General features: G+C 37.8%; 1 protein-coding gene across 1 annotated transcript; it reads right to left on the bottom strand.

Moving 5' to 3' along the window:
• Positions 1-25,838, bottom strand: LOC117323205 (Fanconi anemia group M protein-like). Its single transcript, XM_033878261.1, has 16 exons — positions 25,710-25,838; positions 21,131-21,363; positions 20,691-21,010; positions 19,733-19,851; positions 16,105-16,277; positions 15,439-15,516; positions 13,097-13,255; positions 12,505-12,636; positions 9,458-9,687; positions 8,982-9,079; positions 7,042-7,226; positions 5,397-5,603; positions 4,098-4,353; positions 3,101-3,231; positions 2,097-2,235; positions 1-1,811 (listed from the first exon to the last, which is right to left on the bottom strand). Exons 2-16 carry the CDS (start codon positions 21,326-21,328, stop codon positions 52-54), a joined length of 4,185 nt encoding a protein of 1,394 aa, XP_033734152.1. The 5' UTR covers positions 21,329-21,363; positions 25,710-25,838; the 3' UTR covers positions 1-51.
• Positions 25,839-25,854: the final 16 nt, after the last annotated feature.

The following is a 25,854-nucleotide window of genomic DNA, read 5'->3' as shown; positions in this document are numbered from 1 at the left end:
GGAGGTTTCCCATTTGTAATGGAGTCAAATTTCACAGAGGAATCAACGAGTTTATCTCCCCAGGTTGTCCTTTCCTGCATTTATTACACTTTTCTGATCTAAAATTCCTAGTTTATCGGACAATTTGATCTTTTCCGCATTTTTTAAACATTTTTGATCGACTAAGATTCCTGATTGGTCACTCCTGTCACTCACTGAGGAAGATGAAGCATTTTTCACATCTGTGTCAATTTCAATTTCAGCATCACCGAAAAGATCATCATCATGAAGGGAAAAATTTGCCTGAGTGTCAAAAAAATCATCACCAGAAAATTCTTCAGAACTATTCTCCTGTATCGCTGAAACTGCTTCCTTGCTGTCTTTACTGTCCAACACAGTGTTCTGGGGCGAGTTTTGGATATGATCACTTGTGACAGATGAGGATTTACTCTCCTCCCCAAATGGTTCATCATCTACATTGTCTGCCAGACAGAAGTTTGCCTGTGTGTCCATAAAAATGTCGGAATCATCAGAAAGAACTTCCTCTTCTGTTCCTGGGTTTCTGGGAGGAACTAGAGCCTTATTAACTGGGGACAATATTTTATTATCTTTAGGGAGGGATCCTCTCCCTTTGTCTTGAGCTCTTTCTTGACAAGCCTCAACATCAGACTGATTATGTTCACCGTCTGATTTGTTGGCGACACTTTGTCCTTCAATGTTGTGTTCATGTTCCTTATAAGGCTTCAAAGATATTTTAGGTGGAGACCGACTTGCAATGTGGATATGAATATCCTTCAATGGCTCTGACATTTTTCTTCCAGTACTGGAATGTCCAATTATATTGCTGGCACTAGCTGGTGACCTTTCCTCCGTTGAAGAATGACCCCGGCCAGACTGATGTATTCCCTTCGAGTCAGATCCATCAAGTCGACCTTGTTTCTGATATTCCTTGTTTTCTTTTTCCCATTCATCAACTAACTGTAACAAATCTAAAGGAGGTAGCTGTTCACACTTATCTAAGTCTGCTACAATTTGTCCAACTTGCTCCAAAGGAGGAGGAGTTCGGACCTGACACGTGATATTTCCTGGTGTTTCCGCACATTCCGTCAAAGCCAAACAAATGTCCAAATGAGGAATTTTAGGAAGAAGATGTGAAAATGATGAGTCTTTTTCTCTCCTGTCATCAACCTCCATTTCTTCATGATCACTGACATCAAGAGGAGAATAATTATTATCAGAAGAATCCACATCCTTCTGTATATCAGTTTGATTGTCATGAGCTGATTTTTCTATCTTATTGTAGTAAGATGTAATTTCATCTAAAGGTGGAAGAACATTCGGGACTATTTCTTCTTCGTCAGTGAAATCTCGGCTTTCAGTATCGGCTATCAACTGAACCACAGATCTATCACCACTCGTAGAACGTTTCTTGTCCTTTTTACTTTTCCTTACAACAGATTCTGACTCTGGAACATCGATCAACACTGGCATATTTTTCGGTAGAAGCTGATGTTTGCCTTTCTTCACTTTCTTGTTCACACTTCCTAGAACTGATGTCCTTTTATCATTATGATTGATGTTAAAATTAGGTAAATCTTCATCACTATCTTCATCACTACTGATCTCAAATGCTGGCAAGGTTTCACTCCTCCGGACATGTCTTCCCTTGCCTTTTTGTACAGTTGATGCAGTTTTGGCACTCTTTTCCACGTTGACACAGAACTTACGAATTCCTCCTCGTCTAGTTGTCTCCCCTGGTTTTATCACGTCCTCCTCATCGAGAAATAGTCTCATTTCCTCTCCATATGGATCCTCGTTTGGATCTAGAAGTTCTGAAATTTAATAAAAAAAAAAGATACAAATAAAAATTGCTTTTTGAAGAACAGAGCCTTTTGACTATATTTAATCAATACATAATTAATTCTTCAACTCAATGTCCATTTGTCAATTAGCATTATCACACAAAGAAATTTTAAATGTATATCACTCATTTGAAAGTTCACTTTGAAATGTCTAAATGAAGTGTTTCACAGACAAAAATCCTCATTTTTCCACCACAGGCTCTGGTATGGTAATTAATTTATTCCTTCTAACATTTTGGTATTAAGTCTACTTACGCTGAATTTCAATAAACTGCATCAATTCCACAAAGTTTTTAGTTTTTGTTGAGTGCTCTATTTTGAAGGTCTGCTGAAGGCGATTCTGCCAGGGTAGCCATTCACGGAGAATCTGTCTCTCACCAACAGGTACGGGTTCCTAAAACAGACAATTAAACAGAACCTCATTAAACAGATTCAGACTAATTTGTCTCTCACTAGCAGGTATGGGCTCCTAAAACAGACAATTAAACAGAACCTCCTTAACCCAATTCAGACTTGTTTGGTCAAAATTTTAAACGATCATTGTCTTGCAAATAATTGGAAATTACACAAAATATCTCTTCAGCTATCAAAAGTGTGTCTACAATACACAGGGACAACATTTACATTCATGGAACTAATTCTTCTGACAGGACTTTTGGCCATTTTTTGCAGAAAATTATTAAATCACATTCAAATTCCATTCTGTTCCTTTTCCTTGCATTTCATGGAGTTAATAAAAGGAAAGTTACCGCGGCTCAAGGCTCAACAAGTCTTGTACACAAGCTTTTTATTTTGAAAGTAGTATGACCTTTGACCTTAAACCTGGACTGATGACCACCAAACCTTACAGATGTAGAATGTCATGCTCTGATTTTATGGTCTAAACATGAACTTTATCGATCCTGGTGTTCAGGTGATAGCTTATCACTAACAGACACAGGCACACAAAGTGATTATGAGTTTGGGTGGTTGTTGAGGGTAAAGTTGAAGGGTTGAGGGGGCTTAACCCCCTAACACTTGTAGAGTTACCAATTATGGAGCTAATACCTATGATATAAGGCAGCAATAAATACATATTTATAACATTTGAAATTTCTAAAAAGTCTAGTCCTTATTACACAAATCCTCTTGTATAACCAACAGAGTGGATACACCTTGGTCCTAGCGTGTTACAATTAACTCAGTCAGATACCATCACAATTGTAGGAAGCTTGTTCAAAATCTGTCACAAACTGTGACATCACAATGATGTCCCTTACATGTTGCTCCCCCAGAGCCAACAGGGGTAATCTCCTAGGCAGGGTGGGTAAACTGTCAGCTGGTACGGAGTAGTTCTGGATTAGGTCCCGGTACTCCTCCGCAGTTATTAGACCATCGTCACTTGTCGCGCCTGAATAGATAATCAAACAATAAAATAAATATAAAGTGTGTATGTACTTTTGTACATAACATGATATTCATATGTATTTTTTTTTTTTTTAATTTTCAATCAGCTCAGTAGTTGATGAATTGTGTGGTGAGAAGAGACAGACATGCTGATTTTAGTATGGCTAGTATGGGGAATTCATGCACAATCATTAAGACATTATGGGGACAAACTTGTTTGTCTATTTATAAATGTAACATCTAAGGCTGAACCTTGAGGGACCTGTAGATGTTAGTACAGGCCTCGGAAGTCTTTGTCACCAGTTCAGGAAGACCACTAGATCTGTATTTCTTAAGCAATCGAATTAAATCTAGATGGTCATTCTCACTACTTTACATGACCATCTCATGACATCACATAGGGGTCACATTCTCACCCATTTGTCACATCATGTATCTAAAGCTAACCATTTTGGTACAGCATGTATAGCTATATGATTTGTTGGACGAAATGACTTGAAACAGATTTGACAGATTATGCAAGCTATGCACTTAAAGTCATGCTATTTCGCACATACGAAGTTCTGTAAGTAGTAATTTGGTTAATCAAAAAGGTCATCCTGACGTGACCCCTTATGCGATGTTGTTAGATGTTCATGTAATGTAGTGAGAATGACCATCTAGATTTTAATAAGATTGTCTCTTAAGGGAACATCCAGAAACAAAGTGAGAGAGTCTAACACAAATGTATGTACATATGTATTACACACAAACAAGCTCAAACGGATAGATGTATCAGAATTAACACTGGTAGTATGGAAACTGAATATGATCCTTAATTCGTCTACACAGTATAACAAACAAACATTACAACTTGTATATGTATTTTACCTGTGGTGGATTTTGATTGGAATTTAATTTTGCTCTGCCTGGAATTCTGCTTGACTTTTGGCCCATTTTTTGCTCCATTTTTTGGTCCATTTTTTGGCTGGAAGTTCTGCTTGACAGTGATGTGCATTTTATGACAAGATGGGATCCATGCCTCCGGGACCATACGTGGGTTGTTTTGGTAGAAATGAAGGGATTTGGCACCGTTGAGGATCGCCTTGTGTATACTTTTCTTAGAGTACTGACTTTGATTATAAATCTGTATAAAGAAATATAGTAACGATATTGTAATTGTTAGCAACACTGGAAAAGAGAAGTATTTTCACCATACATACAGTATTATGTATAAAAGTTTGGAATGTAGATGATAAAGCAAGTTATGCTATGGACAAATGTTGGTATCAATAAGCAAATTAAAGATAGGTTTCAGCATTTTTGTGCTTAATTTTTGCTTCCTATAAAAGTATTTTTTTTTTGGATTTTTCCTGCATTGTCTAAGTTATGAGCTTTGGGTTTGTACCATATTTGTTAAGTAACTCGCTGTTTCAGTAATAATCTTTAAGGGACATAACTCACTGTTTCAGTAATAATCTTTAAGGGACATAACTCTGTATGAGTTTGTTTGCTTGCTCGGTTTATCACCCTGTGAACAGCCAAGGCAATTTGAGGCGAGGTCTCAATGTATAATAGGTGACTACCTCAATGAACAACATATAGGGGCCTGTTGCATGGAATCCAGAACAATTAGAACTAGTGTTTTGCACAAGGACAACAATGACAGCACAGACTGGTCTGCATCTCAGCTTCCCTAGAAACTGACACAGTAAGGAGCGTTGATTCACGCACCTTGGATCTTTAACTGACTGAGGTATTGTGGCTACCCTTAACTCTGTATGAGAGGTTTGAGGCCAATTCTAGTGTGCGACACTCCACCTAGCTAGGATACATCAGTTTATCCTGCAACTGCCACCGCATTGTCGGAATACACCCACCATATATTTTTTTGCTGTATACGGCAGTGACGGAAAACAGTTGTATTTTGGAATCTTAGCTCGTGCGTCAATCCGACTGACCTACTTCAAAGTGAAACAACTTTTAAAAGGCGAACATATTTCTGTTAATTTTGACATCGTTTCACTTCAAAATGATTATTTTTGATGATTATTTTTTTATTGTTGTGGCTCGCCACTTTTGTCTTTCTTTACCCTCGCCAAAATACAGCTTATATTTTAAGACACTGACCATGTATTCTCTATATACTAGGTACCAGGACAATGATAAACAATAAGGAATACTATTCACCTGTTCTTCCTTGCCCTCTGTAACTAACATGATGATATGTCCCTCCCGTTTCCTGCCTGTACGGCCCATTCTCTGCACCAGTCTTATTGGACTTTTGTGAGCATCAAAGCACACAATGAGGTCCACTTCTCCGATGTCCAGACCTTCCTCTCCAACACATGTGGACACCAAGGTGTTGTAGCCGCCTTCACGAAATTTCTTCATCACCTGCGGATAATTAACAAAAATTTTCAAATAATTTTCTAGCCCTTAAGAAACAATTTCATCATCTAATAAGTTTTTAGTGAAGAACAAAAGAACCCAGAGGAATCTTGGAACCCACCATTGGATGATCTTTATTGACTCCCAAAGGAATCACCCACCATTGGATGATCTTTATTGACTCCCCAAGGAATCACCCACCATGGGATGATCTTTATTGACTCCCAAAGGAATCACCCACCATGGGATGATCTTTATTGACTCCCTAAGGAATCACCCATCATGGGATGATCTTTATTGGTTCCTGAAGGAATCACCCACCATGGGATGATCTTTATTGGTTCCCCAAGGAATTACCCACCATGGGATGATCTTTATTGGTTCCCTGGGAATCACCCACCATGGGATGATTTTTATTGGTTCATGGGAATCATCCACCATGGGATGATCTTTATTGGTTCCCTGGGAATCATCCACCAAGGGATGGTCTTTATTGGTTCCCCAGGGAATCACCCACCATTGGATAATCTTTATTGATTCACCCATCATTGGATAATCTTTATTGGTTCCCCAAGGAATCACCCACCATGGGATGATCTTTATTGGTTCCCCAAGGAATCACCCACCATGGGATGATCTTTATTGGTTCCCCAAGGAATCACCCACCATGGGATGATCTTTATTGGTTCCCCAAGGAATCACCCACCATGGGATGATCTTTATTGGTTCCCCAAGGAATCACCCATCATGGGATGATCTTTATTGGTTCCCCTTGGAATCACCCACCATGGGATGATCTTTATTGGTTCCCTGGGAATCACCCACCATGGGATGATCTTTATTGGTTCCCCTTGGAATCATCCACCATGGGATGATCTTTATTGGTTCCTCAAGGAATCACCCATCATGGATGATCTTTATTGGTTCCCCGAGGAATCACCCATCATTTCATATTCTGGATCAGCCTCTGATTCAAATGGGAGCAAATAGGAAACAAGGAGAACAAACATAAGTTTGAGAAAAATCCTTCAAGTACTTCTCAAGAAATAGCAATAACAAAGATTGTTTATGAACGAATGGACGGACAGATGAAGAGTGATTGAATCGCCAAACATCTGATGATGGTGGGTTAAAATGTACCGTCCAAAATTACTTTACATGATGTAAAATTAAACTAAAAACATAACAAAAGTTACAAAGTGATCTCACAATTACTTAACAAAGTACACAGATTCAGTCAAATGATAACAGTGCTTCCTATTTTTAAGTTATGGATAATGATACCAAATCTTATAACATAAATATTTTCTGCTATCACAGACATATTAATAAGAATTACAAACACATGTAATTGTTCCTCTAATTCTAGAAAACCTCTTTTTGTATCAATGGTATATCAAGCTAACAAGATTTAAAACATCCCATCCTGGAACAATGGGATTACCTCGAGTTGCTCCTTCTGCGTGAATCCCTTGGTGGCCTTGCCGGCAGACGACTGACCAATGAAGCTCATCACCTTGACCAATGGCTGATGTTGCATGAGTATGTCCGTTATCTCCGACACACTGTCTCGGTACTGAGAGAAAATCATCACTCGTGTCGCTTGAGACTTCTCCTCGTCATTTCCACCTAGAGATCAACAAAATTAACATTATAACCTGTTTAAACCGAGACCTCAGTTATCCAGGAACTCATCTAAACTAAATCCTGAATTTATCGCTGAAGATCAGTTTTCAGTATGGGCTACTTCAGTAAAATACAAGAGGCCTCTGGGCATAAAGAAACTCTGCATGCATTGTGGGCACAAGTTGAAATATGATAGAACAGTTTGAATAAGATAAAATATGATAGAACTGTTTGAATGAAATCACTTCTCTAAGTGGTTCTTGTTTGACATCATTGAGACCTTTTACTGGAACAACAAATACAGCGCGACAACTGAAGATAAAACAATTACATTGTACATTTTACCATAGGTTTCTCTCCTGGCAAATGTAAAAGATCAGCAGTTTTATCATCAAAATTCTCCGGTAAAATTTTAGCACACTAAATGTGCAGTCTACAATTCTTATTTTAGTGAATGTCCTGTCTACAATTCTTATTTTAGTGAATGTGCAGTCTACAATTCTTATTTTAGTGAATGTGCAGTCTACAATTCTTATTTTAGTGAATGTGCAGTCTACAATTCTAATTTTAGGGAATGTGCAGTCTACAATTCTAATTTTAGGGAATGTGCAGTCTACAATTCTTATTTTAGGGAAGGGCAGTCTACAATTCTTATTTTAGTGAATGTGCTGTCTACAATTCTAATTTTAGTGAATGTGCAGTCTACAATTCTTATTTTAGTGAATGTGCAGGTTACAATTCTTAATTTAGTAAATGTGCAGTCTACAATTCTTATTTTAGGGAATGTGCTGTCTACAATTCTAATTTTAGTGAATGTGCAGTCTACAATTCTTATTTTAGTGAATGTGCAGGTTACAATTCTTAATTTAGTAAATGTGCAGTCTACAATTCTTATTTTAGGGAATGTGCTGTCTACAATTCTAATTTTAGTGAATGTGCAGTCTACAATTCTTATTTTAGTGAATGTGCAGGTTACAATTCTTAATTTAGTAAATGTGCAGTCTACAATTCTTATTTTAGGGAATGTGCTGTCTACAATTCTTATTTTAGGGAATGTGCAGTCTACAATTCTTATTTTAGGGAATGTGCTGTCTACAATTCTAATTTTAGGGAATGTGCAGTCTACAATTCTTATTTTAGGGAATGTGCAGGTTACAATTCTTATTTTAGGGAATGTGCAGGTTACAATTCTTATCTTAGTGTAGAAGATTGTAAAACAATGTATCTAATCTTTCCTTTATGAGCAGTAAAACAGAAATAGAATGCAAATCTATTGCAAAATTTTAAATATGAATTGCTGATTTAATTTATTTATTGCTCAAATATATTATTGAATGTATTTAAAACTTTATTATAATATAACTAAAGATGATAAAATAGCCCAGTCTTGTCTCTATTCTGTCGGTACTGGTTTGTAAGGAGTGTGTGTATTCACAGAGTCGATCACCAACTTAGTATGGTCTAGGTAAGAAAAAGCACACCATCATATTAAGCGAGGGAACATTTTAGGTTTATTTAAAGTGATGTTAATACTCTATTGTTGATATTTTAGTGTTTCAAAACTAGTTACTTAAATAATCTGTTATACAACACCTGGAAACATCCAATATGTTGTCAGATGTCGACATTAAGCATCTATACAGCCAGGGCTGTATAAAGCTATTATTGTTAAAAACTCTGCTTATGGAAACATTCACGAAGTAAATGTCATGAGAAAGATGTAGACTGATAAAAAGTAATCCTACATTTTATACAAACCTTTTAGAAAGTTGTTAAAATGGCTGACAACCACTTCCTCTAATTTCTGCATCTTTGGATGTCCTGTCTTATACCCGTCTCTGAACTTCTGACTAAGTCTAAGAAACATAAATACACAGTGGATTTGGGGAAACAGTAATATCCAGATCCCAGATATCAAATCTACTTCCTGATGCAAACAGGACAAGTTTAGGGGAACTAGAACCTTGTTTAGTCCCTAAATCACATATTTTCACCACTTCATTTTTTATTTTTTTATCTTGTTTTTACTTTGATCACATTGTATATCAATACACACTGCCTCCAGGTTAATTTCATTCTGTATCTATATTATTCAATAGCTGTCTGAATGTCTCTTGTCAATTGTCAATGTCTGTAAAGTTAAAATCAGCAATTTTTTTTTCTCAACACATAATATTGCTTATCCTGACACCTCTGAATAAGGTCATTAAGATCTACAGATGAGATATAAATACCTGATATTTGGATCAGAAGCAAATTTACTACGGAGTTTATCCATCATCTCCACGAAGTTAGCATTCCTCATCAGCTCGGCCTTTGTACGACCATGTCCCTTTTCTCCACTCACAATACTTTCCAGGTAGTTGTACAATGAGCGCTGGCCGTGTAGTTGTAGCAATTCAAACCCATGGTACAGACTCATAGCTAGGGCCAAGTCACCTTCTACCGCACCGTACTGTGTCCTCTGTAACATACAGAGATATCAGTGTCAAGGTCACACAGACTCTAGGTCACCCTCCGCCACACAGTACTGTGTCCTCTGTAACAGACAGATATCATTGTCAAGGTCACACAGACTCAAGGTCACCCTCCAAAACACAGTACTGTGTCCTCTGTAACATACAGACATATATCATTGTCAAGGTCACACAGACTCTAGGTCACCCTCCACCACACAGTACTGTGTCCTCTGTAACATACAGATATCATTGTCAAGGTCACAAAGAATCAAGGTCACCCTCCACCACATAGTACTGTGTCCTCTGTAACATACAGATATCAGTATCAAGGTCACACAGACTCTAGGTCACCCTCCACCACACAGTACTGTGTCCTCTGTAACATACAAATATCAGTGTTAAGGTCACAAAGAATCAAGGTCACCCTCCACCACACAGTACTGTGTCCTCTATAGTACAGATATCAGTGTCAAGGTCACACAGACTCTAGGTCACCCTCCACCACACTGTACTGTGTCCTCTGTAACATACAGATATCATTGTCAAGGTCACAAAGAATCAAGGTCACCCTCCACCACATAGTACTGTGTCCTCTGTAACATACAGATATCAGTATCAAGGTCACAGACTCTAGGTCACCCTCCACCACACAGTACTGTGTCCTCTGTAACATACAGATATCAGTGTTAAGGTCACAAAGAATCAAGGTCACCCTCCACCACACAGTACTGTGTCCTCTGTAACATACAGACAGATATCAGTGTCAAGGTCACACAGGCTCAAGGTCACCCTCCACCACACAGTACTGTGTCCTCTGTAACATACAGACATATATCATTGTCAAGGTCACACAGACTCAAGGTCACCCTCCACCACACTGTATAGTGTCCTCTGTAACATACAGATATCAGTGTCAAGGTCACACAGACTCTAGGTCACCCTCCACCACACAGTACTGTGTCCTCTATAGTACAGATATCAGTGTCAATGTCACACAGACTCTAGGTCACCCTCCACCACACCGTACTGTGTCCTCTGTAACAAACAGATATCAGTGTCAAGGTCACACAGACTCAAGGTCACCCTCCACCACACCGTACTGTGTCCTCTGTAACATACAGATATCAGTGTCAAGGTAACACAGACTCTAGGTCACCCTCCACCACACAGTACTGTGTCCTCTATAGTACAGATATCAGTGTCGAGGTCACACAGACTCAAGGTCACCCTCCACCACACATTACTGTGTCCTCTATAGTACAGATATCAGTGTCAAGGTCACACAGACTCTAGGTCACCCTCCACCACACAGTACTGTGTCCTCTATAGCACGTACAGATATCAGTGTCAAGGTCACCCTCCACCACACAGTACTGTGTCCTCTATAGTACAGATATCAGTGTCAAGGTCACACAGACTATAGGTCACCCTCCACCACACAGTACTGTGTCCTCTATAGTACAGATATCAGTGTCAAAGGTAATACAGAATATAATGCCGCAAGAGCACCATACTTTGTTCTCTGTAACAAAAAAGCAGATTAAACATGTCTTCCATTCTAGTTTACCTGTAGTTGTACGATGGAATATGTACTTGTTTTCCTGTAGTTGTACGATTGGATCCAATGTGCTAGTTTACCTGTAGTTGTACGATGGAATATGTACTTTTTCCTGTAATTGTACAATCGGATCCAATGTGCTAGTTTACCTGTAGTTGTACGGTTTGACAGCCCTGCATGTAGGGCATAAGAATTGTACCTGCTGCCCCCATTGCATGATTGTAAGAGGCGACTAAACTTGGGATCTTATCTTTTCTCTTCTTTCTTTCAAACTTTCTTCTTCCTAATGTCTCCCTTGACAATGCCTCACTTTTGGCCTTTAGTTGAGCGTTCACCCCTGTGAGGAAGGCTTTGGGTTCTGTCCCCTGGCCGAGACATACCAGAGTCTTTAAAAATGGTAGTTGCTACTCCTGCTTAGCGCTCAGCATATTAGGAGTGGGACGACTGGTTCACCCGTTGTCAGTATAATGTGACTGGGTGGGGTGTCCTGCTTGGTGTCTTCGGCAGTATGCTCCAGTGAGGTAGCACTATAAATCGGCAAAAGTCCCGGCCTACCACAAGGAGACTTCACACAAACATACCGCAGCCTCCCAAAACACACATACGCACTCACCACACGCATACATTTCGCACGCAAGGGAGGCCGTCCTTAAATGACCTTAGCTGTTAATAGGACCAATGTGCTAGTTTACCTGTAATTGTACAATGGATCTAATGTGCTAGTTTACCTGTAGTTGTACAATTGGATCCAATGTGCTAGTTTACCTGTAGTTGTACACTTAGATCCAATGTGCTAGTTTACCTGTAGTTGTACAATTAGATCCAATGTGCTAGTTTACCTGTAGTTGTACAATTAGATCCAATGTGCTAGTTACTAGTAACCTGTAGTTGTACAATTAGATCCAATGTGCTAGTTACTAGTAACCTGTAGTTGTACAATTAGATCCAATGTGCTAGTTACTAGTAACCTGTAGTTGTACGGTTTGATCTAATGTGCTAGTTTACCTGTAGTTGTAGGATCAGATCCAATGTGTTAGTTTACCTGTAGTTGTAGGATCAGATCTAATGTGCTAGTTTACCTGTAGTTGTAGGATCAGATCTAATGTGCTAGTTTACCTGTAGTTGTAGGATCAGATCCAATGTGTTAGTTTACCTGTAGTTGTAGGATCAGATCTGATGTCCTAGTTTACCTGTAGTTGTAGGATCAGATCTAATGTGCTAGTTTACCTGTAGTTGTAGGATCAGATCTAATGTCCTAGTTTACCTGTAGTTGTTGAGGTGGATTCTGTCTAAAAGCTTCCCTGGCCTTCAGAATCAGGAACTTGGAGAAACTGGTTGTTTCCCTCTTATACAAGACACCTTGTCTCTTCAGTCGACCGACAACCACATCCATGACCTGTGGAGACAGACAATCTGTTATTTAATTTGTTGAAAACTATACACTGGATATACTGTAGATGTTGAAGTGTAATGGGAAGCTTTTATTTCACATGTTTTTATTTAACAACACTTATATTTTGTTTTTCCAGAGTAAGGCTGCAGATAGTCACCTGTCTTTATGCAAAGTTGTTTTTTTTGTAAATGAAAACAGAATAAATTCGTAACCCAGCATCCCGCAACAAAATTATCAGTAAGGAAAAGCATGAAAAGAATAATGAGACTTCGAGATTTGACATTTTCACATTAAAAGGGAATTAATGAGTGGAACAAATGCTTTGTTTTACAAACATCATTTTATACAAAGGCTTTATAAAACTTTAAACCAGTATGAGTCATTATCATAAGTCAATCATTTATAATCTTCCTAGAAATCTAGATAAATTACAAACCTTCCATTCAGCACTTTTCCTACATACCTGTATATACGCCTTTTTCACCTCGGTGAGCTCATCACCAAGGGGGACAACAATCTTCTCCACTTTCCGCTCATGTGAAAATTGTCTGATATCGATTGACTCCTCAGTCCTTATTTCAATGTGTGATATCAGGAGATTTGACAAGACTTGCTGAACTGCCTACAACAGACCGAACTCAGGTGTTAAAATAAAATCTAGAAAACCTTATGATTTATTCCTTTAAATTTTCCAGAAATAGGATATAAATGTATGAATAGAATTATTGAGATTTTCATTGTACTGTATTATCTATTATTTGATGCATGATATCATATGCATGCTGAAAGTATACAAAAACAATTGAGGGTTTGTGCTGAGTATTTTTCTAAATTGTACCTCTTCATTAAATAGGCTAATCATTATAGTTTGAACAGAATTTATGAAAACAAGCATACTGGATATTACTAAAGCAATACATGTCCCCTACTGGCTCCGTGACCTTGACCTTGACACAGAAAACCTGGAACTCAAAATTATCTAAGATATTATGGTCCTTTATCATTGTATGAAGTTTGATTAAAATCCCTCACGGAATGAAGCCGCTAGTGCTGACAAATGTTGATGTAATGTACACATGTATACTACAGACAGAGAAAATGTGAAGCTTAAAGAAAACCTGGTTTTACCAGTAGGGACTAACAACTGAGGTCTTTTTTAATATATATAATATGTTTCAAAAGGCCATACTGTAGAGATGAATTCTGATTTTAATCAAGTCTGTTTGTTTAATATGTGGTCAAACTAGTTCTACTTTTAAATGTGACAATACAGATATAATTTAAACCTAATAGACCTGTCTGGTAGTGGTATACCGATAACCGGAAACATCGATTAAATCGAGTTGGACCCAAGATCGATTCGATAATCGATTTTGCACTTAAAAGATCGATGGTGAAATTTGGCTATGAATAGATCGTTTCATATGTTTCTAATTTGAATGGCTGAAGTTATTCAGATACGTACTGTTGTTATGAATGCTTTTATCTTCAATAAACCAAAATAAAACATCCATTTCGCTTGTTCTTGTTATGTCTCGCTTGAACCACGCCGGCATTCAAGCGTTGTAACTACCTTACATAATCGTGGTCGGTGCAGCGTTTTGTACAAGGCTATACTAATTTGCTAATATATGACGGAATCCAGACTTTCCGGAATTTATTTAACACGTGGTCGGACCTAATTAAAAACCGCTTCCAGCTGATAATCGATTATCGATCGATCTTGACAGCCCGATAATCGATCTTCAATATCATGGCGATTCCCAGCACTAAAGTGTCTGGTGTTGAAACTCTCTTCAATGGGACTAAACAAATTATTTACTTTTAAAACAACAGAAGACAAACCTCAACAAGCATTCTGTGAGTATTGCTAAACCAATACACGTCCCCTACCGGTGCCCTTAAGTTAAAACTTTAGCCAAATTTGAGTAAAAATGTTTTAGCCAAAACTGAAACATGATCATTTTATGAAAATAAGTTCATTCCAAACAATGTGTAAATTCAACTCTATTGGGTTGAATAAACTACATTTCCTGCCCCTAAAAGATATTCAGGTATTCTTTTGGTATGTCTACTGAACAGAGTAAAAGAATCTAAAGTGAATTTAAAGTTAAATGTGTAATAACAGCCTTGGATTGAAATATAACCATGATTCTACATAGCACAGCATAGTAGTACACTGATTTTATTCCAAAAGAATCCCATCTCAGTGAAGCAGCATCCTAATACCATTATTAAGTGAATAGAGAGCCATTACAAAACATTAGCCTCAAGAATACAGAGAAAACAGTTAAGTCCTTACATAATATGGAAAAAAATGATTTTTGTTTGTTGATTTTTAACTGTACAAAAGTAATGCCACACACCCAAAGAACCTCTATGCAAAGAATCAGCATCCTAATACCATTATTAAGTAAATGGTGTGCCATTATAAAACTTTAACCAAAACTTTAACTGGACAGACGGACTGATGCAGACAAAGCCTATAGTCCCCCGGGTTTCACCGGTAGGGGACTAATAATGTTATCAGCAACATATATACAATTAATATCAATAATGTTATCAGCAACACATATATAATTAATATCAATAATAAATGTTCAGTTCCTCATTAGACTTCTATGTGCTTGTAATTTTAAGCAATGAAATGAACAGACATTAGAATGAGTTTTGAAATTACAATCGACTTATGGTGGCATCAGACAAAACACAACACCCAACAAGTCGCCAACTTCAGGAAGATCGATCAGAGGAGTGGATACATTACAGAGGAGTGGATACATTACAGAGGAGTGGATACATTACCTTGATATCACTACCTGGTGTAGCACTCAGGGACAAAATACGGAAGTTCTCGGTGTATTTTATCAACTCTCTCACAACCTGTAATTACAACGTAGACACAATCATTATATCTTGTAAATCAAACTTATCATCAAATGTTTTACCTTCAGAACTGTTTATTATTACATTTTACAATAGTAGGTGGACTATTAAACATTAAGGAGTCTCTCCTCCCCACCAGAATCTTCCTGTACCACGATAACTATAGTTCTTGTTGATTTACACCTTTACTTATAAAGGTGTAATAATGACTACATGGAACAAGACACTATGGTAATATGAAGGTGCACTTGTTTGTTTGTTTTTGTTTAACGTCCTATTAACAGCCAGGGTCATTTAAGGACGTGCCAGGTTTTGGAGGTGGAGGAAAGCGAGAGTACCGGTAGAAAAACCACCGGCCTACGGTCAGTTCGCAACTGCCGATGTAGGTTTCGAACTCGCAACCCAGAGGTGGAGGGCTAATGATAAAGTGTTGGGACACCTTAACCACTCGGCCACCGCGGGCCCTAGCGTGCACAATAACTTTCAAAATTTAAAATCAATGAATTAAATTTGTTCCAGTTGTTTAAGTAAAATATTGAGCTATCCCTGTCCACCTTCTGAGAGATGTTTGCAGTACTACTATACCTGACAATAGGCATGGTTGCCCAATGCTTTGTGTGCCTCATCCACCACGAGACATCGGACCCTGACAGCAGGACACGTCCCACGACTCAAGTCATTCGTGAGAACCTGTGGGGTGAGGAAAAACACCCGCTTCTCCTGCCAAATACGCTTCCTCTCCGTCGGAGCCATGTTTCCTTTAGGACATTTATTAAAACAGATTTACCAGCACAGTTTGATACTTTAATATATGAAGCGATGATATTTTGACATGCAAGAGATAATTTCCCAAAGGTGAACATCAAATTCAACAAAGTTATAAATATTTACTGTGGAGTAACACTCTTTTAAGACTTTACAATCTTAAAACCTATTCTACCATGTTTGCTATGCAACGCCAGTTTTGATTGGTTTAAAACCATGTATTATTTTCCAATAACCCACGCTCGTGCCAATAATACACGCTCGTGAGTCAAGGCTGTTACAATTTTATATACCTAATATTCACCCATTCCAGAAAAAGGTAACTATAGCCGAGTGGGCTAATGGGTTAGTCTTTCAATAAATTTTTATCACGACGCGAGTTCGAATCCTACGGAGGCCCTCCTTTTTTTTCTTTTTTTATTGGTCGTCTGTTATAATTATTGTATGTTCAATTAGGTACTTTGTTTGATACTTTATAGCATTATTCTATTCTTGGGGGTATTTCAGCTGTGGTCCATCTTCAATTTGGGCATTTTACATCATTTGTAATTCGTAAGTCCCCCAAGAATTCGTTTACATCTACTAATAAGTTCACTCGACTTAGTTACATGGCCTGGCCAACAGGAACAGCTTTTCTATATATATAGCTACATATACAGTCTACGCTAGCTTAAATTCAGTTTTAGTGTAAATGTATCTATTATAATTATATTGGCCAGGTCATCTACAAGAGAGAGTTAAGCACCACAGCTGTTATAGCCCTTTAGCCCAATGTATTAGTATAATAAATAGTCGTATAACTTCAGTCTGTGTTTGAGTTCTTTGTTCATAAATTATCCTTTTTCTTTCTTTTCAAAATCAATGCCATATGATAGATGCTCTTGATCGTAGTACTGTATTGTCTGTATATTTCATCAGCAAATAATGCAATACTCAAGAAATAAATTACAAGGTTTTCTCGGGGATTCTTTGCTGTTTTTCTATTAGAAAGAGGTCGATCTCAGAACTAAACAGTACATGGTAGAATAGAAATAATCAACTTTGAATCGTGTATTGTTGCAGGATATACAACTCGGACTCGGATATTTTGCAATTCTAATTAATAACTCAGGCCTGCGGCCTTCGTTATTAATTTAATTGCAAAATATCCTCGTCCTCGTTGTATATCCTGCAACAATACACGAATCATCGTTAATTATTTCTTAAGTAACTAATCACAAATAGATAAGGGATGGAGCATCAACACAAAGGATTCCGTAAACTTGTAGGTTTTAATATGTTTACATGTTTCGGATGGCTAGGCCAACCGTCATCAGAACAATTTTACATTGGTAAAAGGATAGCTAAGGTGCAAATTACGGTTCAACAATCTGATTGTTACATTGTCACGTGATTAAACAATGGTATAATAAAGTGCCGGGAAAAGGCAAAGTAACTTGTGATGGACATAATGGAAATATGTTTATGGTTGGGATATTTAAAGATAGAAGATTACTGTTGAATAAAATTACATTAATAGGTTACAGTTTTTAGTTATGTTGTGATTTAACAGAGTCAAAGATGCCATAAACAATGTAGATAGCGATTTGCGCGTCTCTCAGGTAAGTTGGTTTTTCATCCTGGCAAAATGTGGAATTTAAGGTAGTGTTCTCCGTTCTGAGGTGGATGTTGACGTTGGACGTCGTCGTGGTGATAACAATTACTTTGACGTCATCGATGTTGTGATTGTCTGACGTAAAATGGCGGGAGTGCATCGGTAGGTTTGGTGTAAAGGGAGGTTTGCAGGGTACCGTCTTCTAGTTTGGAAATGGTGGTATCTAGAAAGTTTATCTGTGTTTCACTGGCCTCATGGGTAAATTTGATGGTAGGGTGATGGTCGTTGACAGATTTCTGTTTATTAGGTTTACGAAATGTTCTCCTTTTAATAAATTTATCGGACACTCTAATGGTGGGGTTGGTGTCCGTGACGCCGTTGTGAATCTGTCCTCTACTCCACTTACAACAGTAGAACACTCTATATTGACTAGAGGTCTTTCCTTCTGCCCAACACCACGCCCGCCTAACGAAACAGAAACCCGCACGGATTCTCTTTTATTCTTCCGCCGACTCAGACTCAAGTTATTTTTCCACAATAAAGAACCGCTACCTGCCAACCCATTCAGACCCACCTCGGGCTTGACCCCACGACCAGGCCTCGATGCCACTCTGGACTCTTTCATCAATGTAACCAATTACCACACCCAAACCTCCAATCAACCAGCGCCAACCCGTAAAAACCTTAATAAAGATGAACAACTTGCACTCCCTCCGAATTACGCCATCTTATTCATGGATCATTTGGAAACGGCCTTCCTACAATCACAACTCCTGTCCCCGCCCGTGTGGTGGCGATATATTGATGACATATTTTTCATCTGGACCCACAGCAGCGAGTCCCTTGACTCCTTCTTGGGAAACCTTAACGACCATCACCCTACCATCAAATTTACCCATGAGGCCAGTGAAACACAGATAAACTTTCTAGATACCACCATTTCCAAACTAGAAGACGGTACCCTGCAAACCTCCCTTTACACCAAACCTACCGATGCACTCCCGCCATTTTATGTCAGACAATCACAACATCGATGACGTCAAAGTAATTGTTATCACCACGACGACGTCCAACGTCAACATCCGCCTCAGAACGGAGAACACTACCTTAAATTCCACATTTTGCCAGGATGAAAAACCAACTTACCTGAGAGACGCGCAAATCGCTATCTACAGTGTTTATGGCATCTTTGACTCTGTTAAATCACAACATAACTAAAAACTGTAACCTATTAATGTAATTTTATTCAACAGTAATCTTCTATCTTTAAATATCCCAACCATAAACATATTTCCATTATGTCCATCACAAGTTACTTTGCCTTTTCCCGGCACTTTATTATACCATTGTTTAATCACGTGACAATGTAACAATCAGATTGTTGAACCGTAATTTGCACCTTAGCTATCCTTTTACCAATGTAAAATTGTTCTGATGACGGTTGGCCTAGCCATCCGAAACATGTTAACATATTAAAACCTACAAGTTTACGGAATCCTTTGTGTTGATGCTCCATCCCTTATCTATTTGTGATTACCTTTCGTCTATGGAGCTCTGCTAGAATACTTCGGTATCCACCTAGGATTCCATCACCGAACATCCACCTACCTTTACTGATAGGACGTTGGACTCCTCTGCCTCCTGTGTTGGTTTCACCACACTACCTTTTTATTAAGTAACTAATGATCACCAATCTTCATATCACCTATACGTAAGTTTCAGTCATTTTATCTACATTTTCTCTGTTTTAGCCATTTTATTCTTATTTGTCCTTATTGTTGAGACACCCTGTCTATTTCACTTGTTACCTGTCACTTCAGTGATGTCTAACTACCTGATAAACCTAATTCTTACCTGTCATTTCAGCAGTGTCAGCTTGAGGGATACCCATGATGTTATAGCAGGCCTCTATCTGTTGAGCTACTAAGGGTTTAGTCGGAGCCATGAACACAACCTTACCCTGAGGGTACCACCTGTACAATAGTTTTATTTTCAAATTTAAAAAAAGTTATAACAGTATTATGAGACAATGCAATATCATCAGAGTATTAAAATCAAAATCACATTTAAGAGTTTGCAGTATACTGGGGCTTGTTAATCAAATTTGTAAGATAATCTTGACTGAGAGAATGTGACAGGGCTCAAAGTAGATATTTTTATCAGGTGGCCTATTTCACTACAAAGTCATAAAATCTAGGCGCCAATTGGAAAAGTTAGTCGCCTGGCCTAGTTGTCATCAATTTGAAAAAAACAACCTCTTTCAATTCTTTAGATCAGTATAACTTCTCTGTAACTTTTTTATCGTGAACTTCATTTTAGCATTGACTGCAACCTTTGAAAGGTTAACCAAACTGCAAATTTACACAATTTTTTTAGTGGCCATGCATGCAGGTGCCTTATAACTGGTCGCCAATGTAGAATTTAGGGCGCCATGGCCACAAAAATAGGCGGCACTTTGAGCCCTGTGTGATCATGATTCGCTTTGTAAAATATAGAGTATGATTGCAGTCATTGCTACTGTATAGTTCTTCCATTAGGTATATATTGGAAAGTCTCGTTTGAAGACACAACATACATGTTTTTGTGATTTACATCGAACCTCCATATCTCTCAGCCAATAGACACAGGAAATGTTCACTTTGTTGTGAGAGTACGTGGAGTAATAATCATAAATATAATGTCACTCTGCATAACAAACACAAAACACTAGCATATAGCACCAACAATTACAGTTTTTGATTATTTAGGAGTTAAAGGAAACTTGGACAAACATACTATGATTGATTCAATTATGGCTAAATTTAAAATATACCTGTAGAAGTTGTACATGACTACAGCCGCTATGAAGGTCTTGCCAAGGCCAGTGGGAAGGGTGACCATAGTGTTTTTATACAGAGCCTGTTGACAGATGTTGAACTGATAATCCCGAACTGGGTAGTTGGTGGGGTAGATCCAGGTCTTTCCTGCAAATTTGTCAAACCCCTCGGGAGCGACTGTCTGGGTCAAGGACACATTACCAGAAAAGGACTCGGCTCCCAGGGATATGTTACATACATCTTCTCCAGGTGCCACCACTGATGACGAACCAGCAGTTGGCTCCTTGTTCCCTGGCATGGCCGCATTGTCCATGGCCTAATAAAAGAATAAAATTTACCAATATATGTGACATTAATTAGTAGGGACTATTACTAAATAACAAGCTTAACATCCAGGACTAGTCAACCTTACTAGGTAACCTAAATAAAATCAAACCTGTGCCAAAAGGTCTTCATCGTCATCATCTTCCAGTCCATCACACAGATCTATGATGTCCGAGTGGTCAGCGGTAGAGGATGGGCCTGGCTGTGCACCAACATCACCCCTTGAACTGTTAGCTACCCGAGAGTTGCCAGGTTTAGACTTCTTGGCCCCCCAACTTTGGAACAGGGTTGCCTGTTTTCCTTTATTCATCTTTTCTCATGTTGGTGTTTTAGTACTCCTCACATCTGAAAAAGTATTAATGTGACAATAGTAATAACCCAATCTATGATCCCTGTGTAGACAGATATATTGTAACCCTCAGGATACTTTGGGTATTTAAAGTTTTAGCAGGCGGATACTTTAAATATCTCATCATGTCCATGTCTTCATCACACAAAGGTAAACAGTGAACTACATATATTTTACCCATCATCTTTGATGGAGCATGGCATATACGTCTGTGATCTCTAACATGGGAGGTGGTATAGGGTCTTGTGTGTGTCTTTACTAGTTTTCTGTCTACTGTATTGTCTATATAGAATGAGATTTCCTTTTTCATAATTACAAGTTTTCCCTCTTGACCTCGTAGCTCTGTCTTATCAATTTTGTGCCATTTTTAAATATAACCTAATTTGGATATTTACTTATGATATATAATAAAGACTTTGATATTTTTCAGTATTTAATAGTCACAATGACTATTCTTTCGACGTTCTCACTATAATCATATATTTTATCAAATCTCTGACATGAACTCCCTATTTATGATGAACATTCTATTTTACAACCTTTGGTAAGTGTAAGTCAATAGATCAATGACTACATCCAAATAGGCCATATATATACAGCTGACTAGTTGTAATGGGCGGGACTTCAATCTTCTTATCCTCAAAATATAACATTAAAAGTTGGTTTGTGAAATTTATGTTTTGGTCCAAACCTAGCCCATGTTTCCACTGGCACTGACACCATGTCTGGTGTAGGGTCAGAGCGCACAACTATATGAAAACGTGGAATTCTACAATACTGTTTTGTGTCGCTAAGATTTTGGTGCAAACAAAATAAAATCGGGCGTGACATATAACACCTACCAGCTTACATGTATGGATAAATGATATATTTATTTACCCCAATTAAAACACCTATTTAGTCCCAAATCAGTGTTCTATTCTGTCAGTATAGACCCTCACTTTACGCTGGTCAAAATTTCACACTGTTGACCCGCCATTTTGTTAGTGACAGTGTTTGGTTTGGTTTGGTTTATTTTGTTTAACGTCCTATTAACATCTAAGGTAATTAAAGGACGGCCTCCCATGCGTGCGACATGTATGCGTGTGGTGAGTGCGTATGTGTGTTTTGGGAGGCTGCGGTATGTTCGTGTCAAATCTCCTTGTGATAGGCCGGAACTTTTGCCGATTTAAAGTGCTATCTCACTGAAGCATACTGCCGAAGATATCCAGCAGCACACCCCACCCGGTCACATTATACTGACAACGGGCCAACCAGTCGTCCCACTCCAAATATGCTGAGCGCTAAGCAGGAGTAGCAACTACCATTTTTAAAGACTCTGGTATGTCTCGGCTAGGGGACAGAACCCAAAACCGTGTAGCTAACCAACTGAATCGTAACACATTGGACTGAAAGACCAAATATCATTTATTGTATTTTTTATAAATAGTTTACATCAAGAAAACTAAGTTTATTATTCCCCAAAAACCTGCTATTTTTGATACAAGAATACATTATTCACACATTATAAGCAGTTAACTTGACAGAAAAAAATATTTTTTCTTTTCACTCCAGGGATCCATCACGCACTGATTACGCCACCCCCAACCAACATATAGTTATAGCAATAAGGCATCGAGTCAAGTGTGAAATTTTGACCAAAGTAAAGTGATTTGGTTTATTTTGTTTATCGTCCTTTTAACAGCCAGGGTCATGTAAGTACGTGCCTAGTTTTAGAGGTGGAGGAAAGCCGGGGTACCTGGAGAAAAACCACCGGCCTACGGTCAGTATCAGGCAACTGCCCCACGTCGGTTTCGAACTTGCGAGGTGGAGAACCAGTAAAAAAAAGTGCCAAGACACCTTAACCACTCAGCCTTGTACGCGTAAAGCGAGGGTCTACACAGACTGAATATACCACCCCTGATATGGGACTAAAATGGGTGTTTTGGGCCAAATAAATATCTCATTTGTATGCAAGGTAGGTGTTAAGTCACACCCGATTTAAATGTGTTTACACCAAAATCTTAGCGACACAAAACGGTGTCGGAGAACTCCACGTTTTCTTATAGTATTACGCTCTGGCCCTACACCAGACATGGTGTCAGGGCCAGATCTAGAGGAAACTCGGGCTAGTCAAAAACCTTGAAAAGGTCGTTTCGGTAACAAGTCGTTTCGGGACTTTTTCGGAAGTCGTTTCGGGACATTCGGAAGTCGTTTCGGTAGAAGTTCGGGTCGTTTCGGTAGAAGTTCGGGTCGTTTCGGGAGATAATTTTCAAAAATTGTTATAACAACCCATGCCCGAGAAATAAAGTCTATACAGGTTGATTTCAAGTATAAAGCATTAAGAAAGTAATAGTTAACAAATAATCAAAGAAATGAATAGTTACTATTTTGATGTTTAATTCCTTGATATTGTGTATTTATCTTTTTATTATTTTATTATTGAAGCTGCACCCGTAGATAATTGATACATTATTAATCAATGATTACTGCTGATTTTGAAAAAAATTGTATCATTCATACAAACAATGTTTTCTTAGTCGGCGCTGATTGATGTGTGCTTTACGTACGACGGTGGAGTGACGCGACCCTGGTGAGAAAACATAATTAATTAATTACTTACGGGCGCATACCAGCTGATTATTACACTAATTGGGGCGACTCTTGTAAGAAAACATAATCATACCTAGTTAATTAATTTTATACATGCGTATACCTACATGTACCGATCATTACACTAATGAATTGGAGCAACTCTGGTAAGAAAACATAATTAATTGTTACTCCATGGATGAGGAAAAACATTAACAATGGGTATATTAAATACTGTCACCAATTGGCACCTATCAATTGAATCTCTCAACATGTCTTCATCGGATCTTTGTGTCGCGTGTACGAAACCCGTTCGTCCTCGACAGGAGGGTCTTGAGTGTGACAAGTGCTCCAGATGGCAACATAGAACGTGCAATTCAGGTGAGTGTTGTGAAAAAAATTGTTACATGTTTAGAATTTAAAATGCGATTACAGGGGCCTTTCCTATGGAAATTAAACAAGACAAATTGTTGATATTCTAATAGTCTGTATTGACATATTTTATTACACTATTTTAATATCATAACACAGGTTTTATGGCTATTTCTTAGATACCATTTCTTATTTTGAAAGAAAGTACGGCAACAGTTTTTTTTATAATGTAAAAAGCATTAAACATAGGCTTTATGACATTTTCTTAGAAAACATACTTATATTGAAAGAAAGTTAACAAGAAAGTATGTAAATGCCGAAACTATTTTTTTTTTGTAAATTCTCCGGGCCCATGTAAAGTATTTGTTCTCATTGCTGTATGCTTATATTTGTGTATATGTTTATATGAATAATTGATGTTGTATATTTGATACTAGCTGTGAGGTGTCTTGAATCAGATAGATAAAATATATACATGTAGTTTACGGCAAAATAGTTAAGGTTATAGGTATAGAATTACGAGAAGATAGAGAAAATATATACATGTAGTTTACGATAAGATAGAAAATATTTTACATATATAAGAATTACGGAAAGATAGAGAAAATATATACATGTAGTTTACGCTAAGATAGAAAATATTTTACATATATAAGAATTACGGAAAGATAGAGAAAATATATACATGTAGTTTACGGCAAAATAGTTAAGGTTATAGGTATAGAATTACGAGAAGATAGAGAAAATATATACATGTAGTTTACGATAAGATAGAAAATATTTTACATATATAAGAATTACGGAAAGATAGAGAAAATATATACATGTAGTTTACGCTAAGATAGAAAATATTTTACATATATAAGAATTACGAAAAGATAGAGAAAATATATACATGTAGTTTACGGCAAAATAGTTAAGGTTATAGGTATAGAATTACGAGAAGATAGAGAAAATATATACATGTAGTTTACGATAAGATAGAAAATATTTTACATACGTGGCAGAGTTCATCACAACCCGGAAGAAAAAACGTAGTAAGGGACATAACCCTAACTATCGTAAAGAAACATACAGATGTTGAACCAAACAACAGAACTGCAATTAATACAATTATGATAGAAAATAAATTATTTTAGAAGTCTACCGAAACGTCCTATCAATGTCCCGAAATATCTTGAGAATGTACCGAAACGACTCGATACGACTTCGAGTCGTTTCGGTAGTCCCGAAACGACTTGTTACCGAAACGACTTGTTACCGAAACGACTAGCATTCGAAAAGGCCGAGATGGGATCTCGATCAGAACTTACTGCGTAATTTGTAAGATTTTTTCATAATATTTGTAGCAATTTTGTAAGTGCAACAGATAACATTATGATGACCCATTCTTATATACCTTGCAGCAGTTCATACAATTCTTTTATGAATAGGCCTATTCGCGGTCATTGTTTACGTTTTTTTCTTCTGGTCCTCACATTTTCCAACTAACAAAATTTCAAAATGGCGCGCTCTGAATCATAATCGCTGAAATGTTTGCATAC

Source organism: Pecten maximus, chromosome 3, assembly GCF_902652985.1.
Source record: "Pecten maximus chromosome 3, xPecMax1.1, whole genome shotgun sequence".
In the NCBI taxonomy this organism is placed as follows: domain Eukaryota; kingdom Metazoa; phylum Mollusca; class Bivalvia; order Pectinida; family Pectinidae; genus Pecten; species Pecten maximus.
This window is presented reverse-complemented; position numbering and strand designations above follow the sequence as displayed.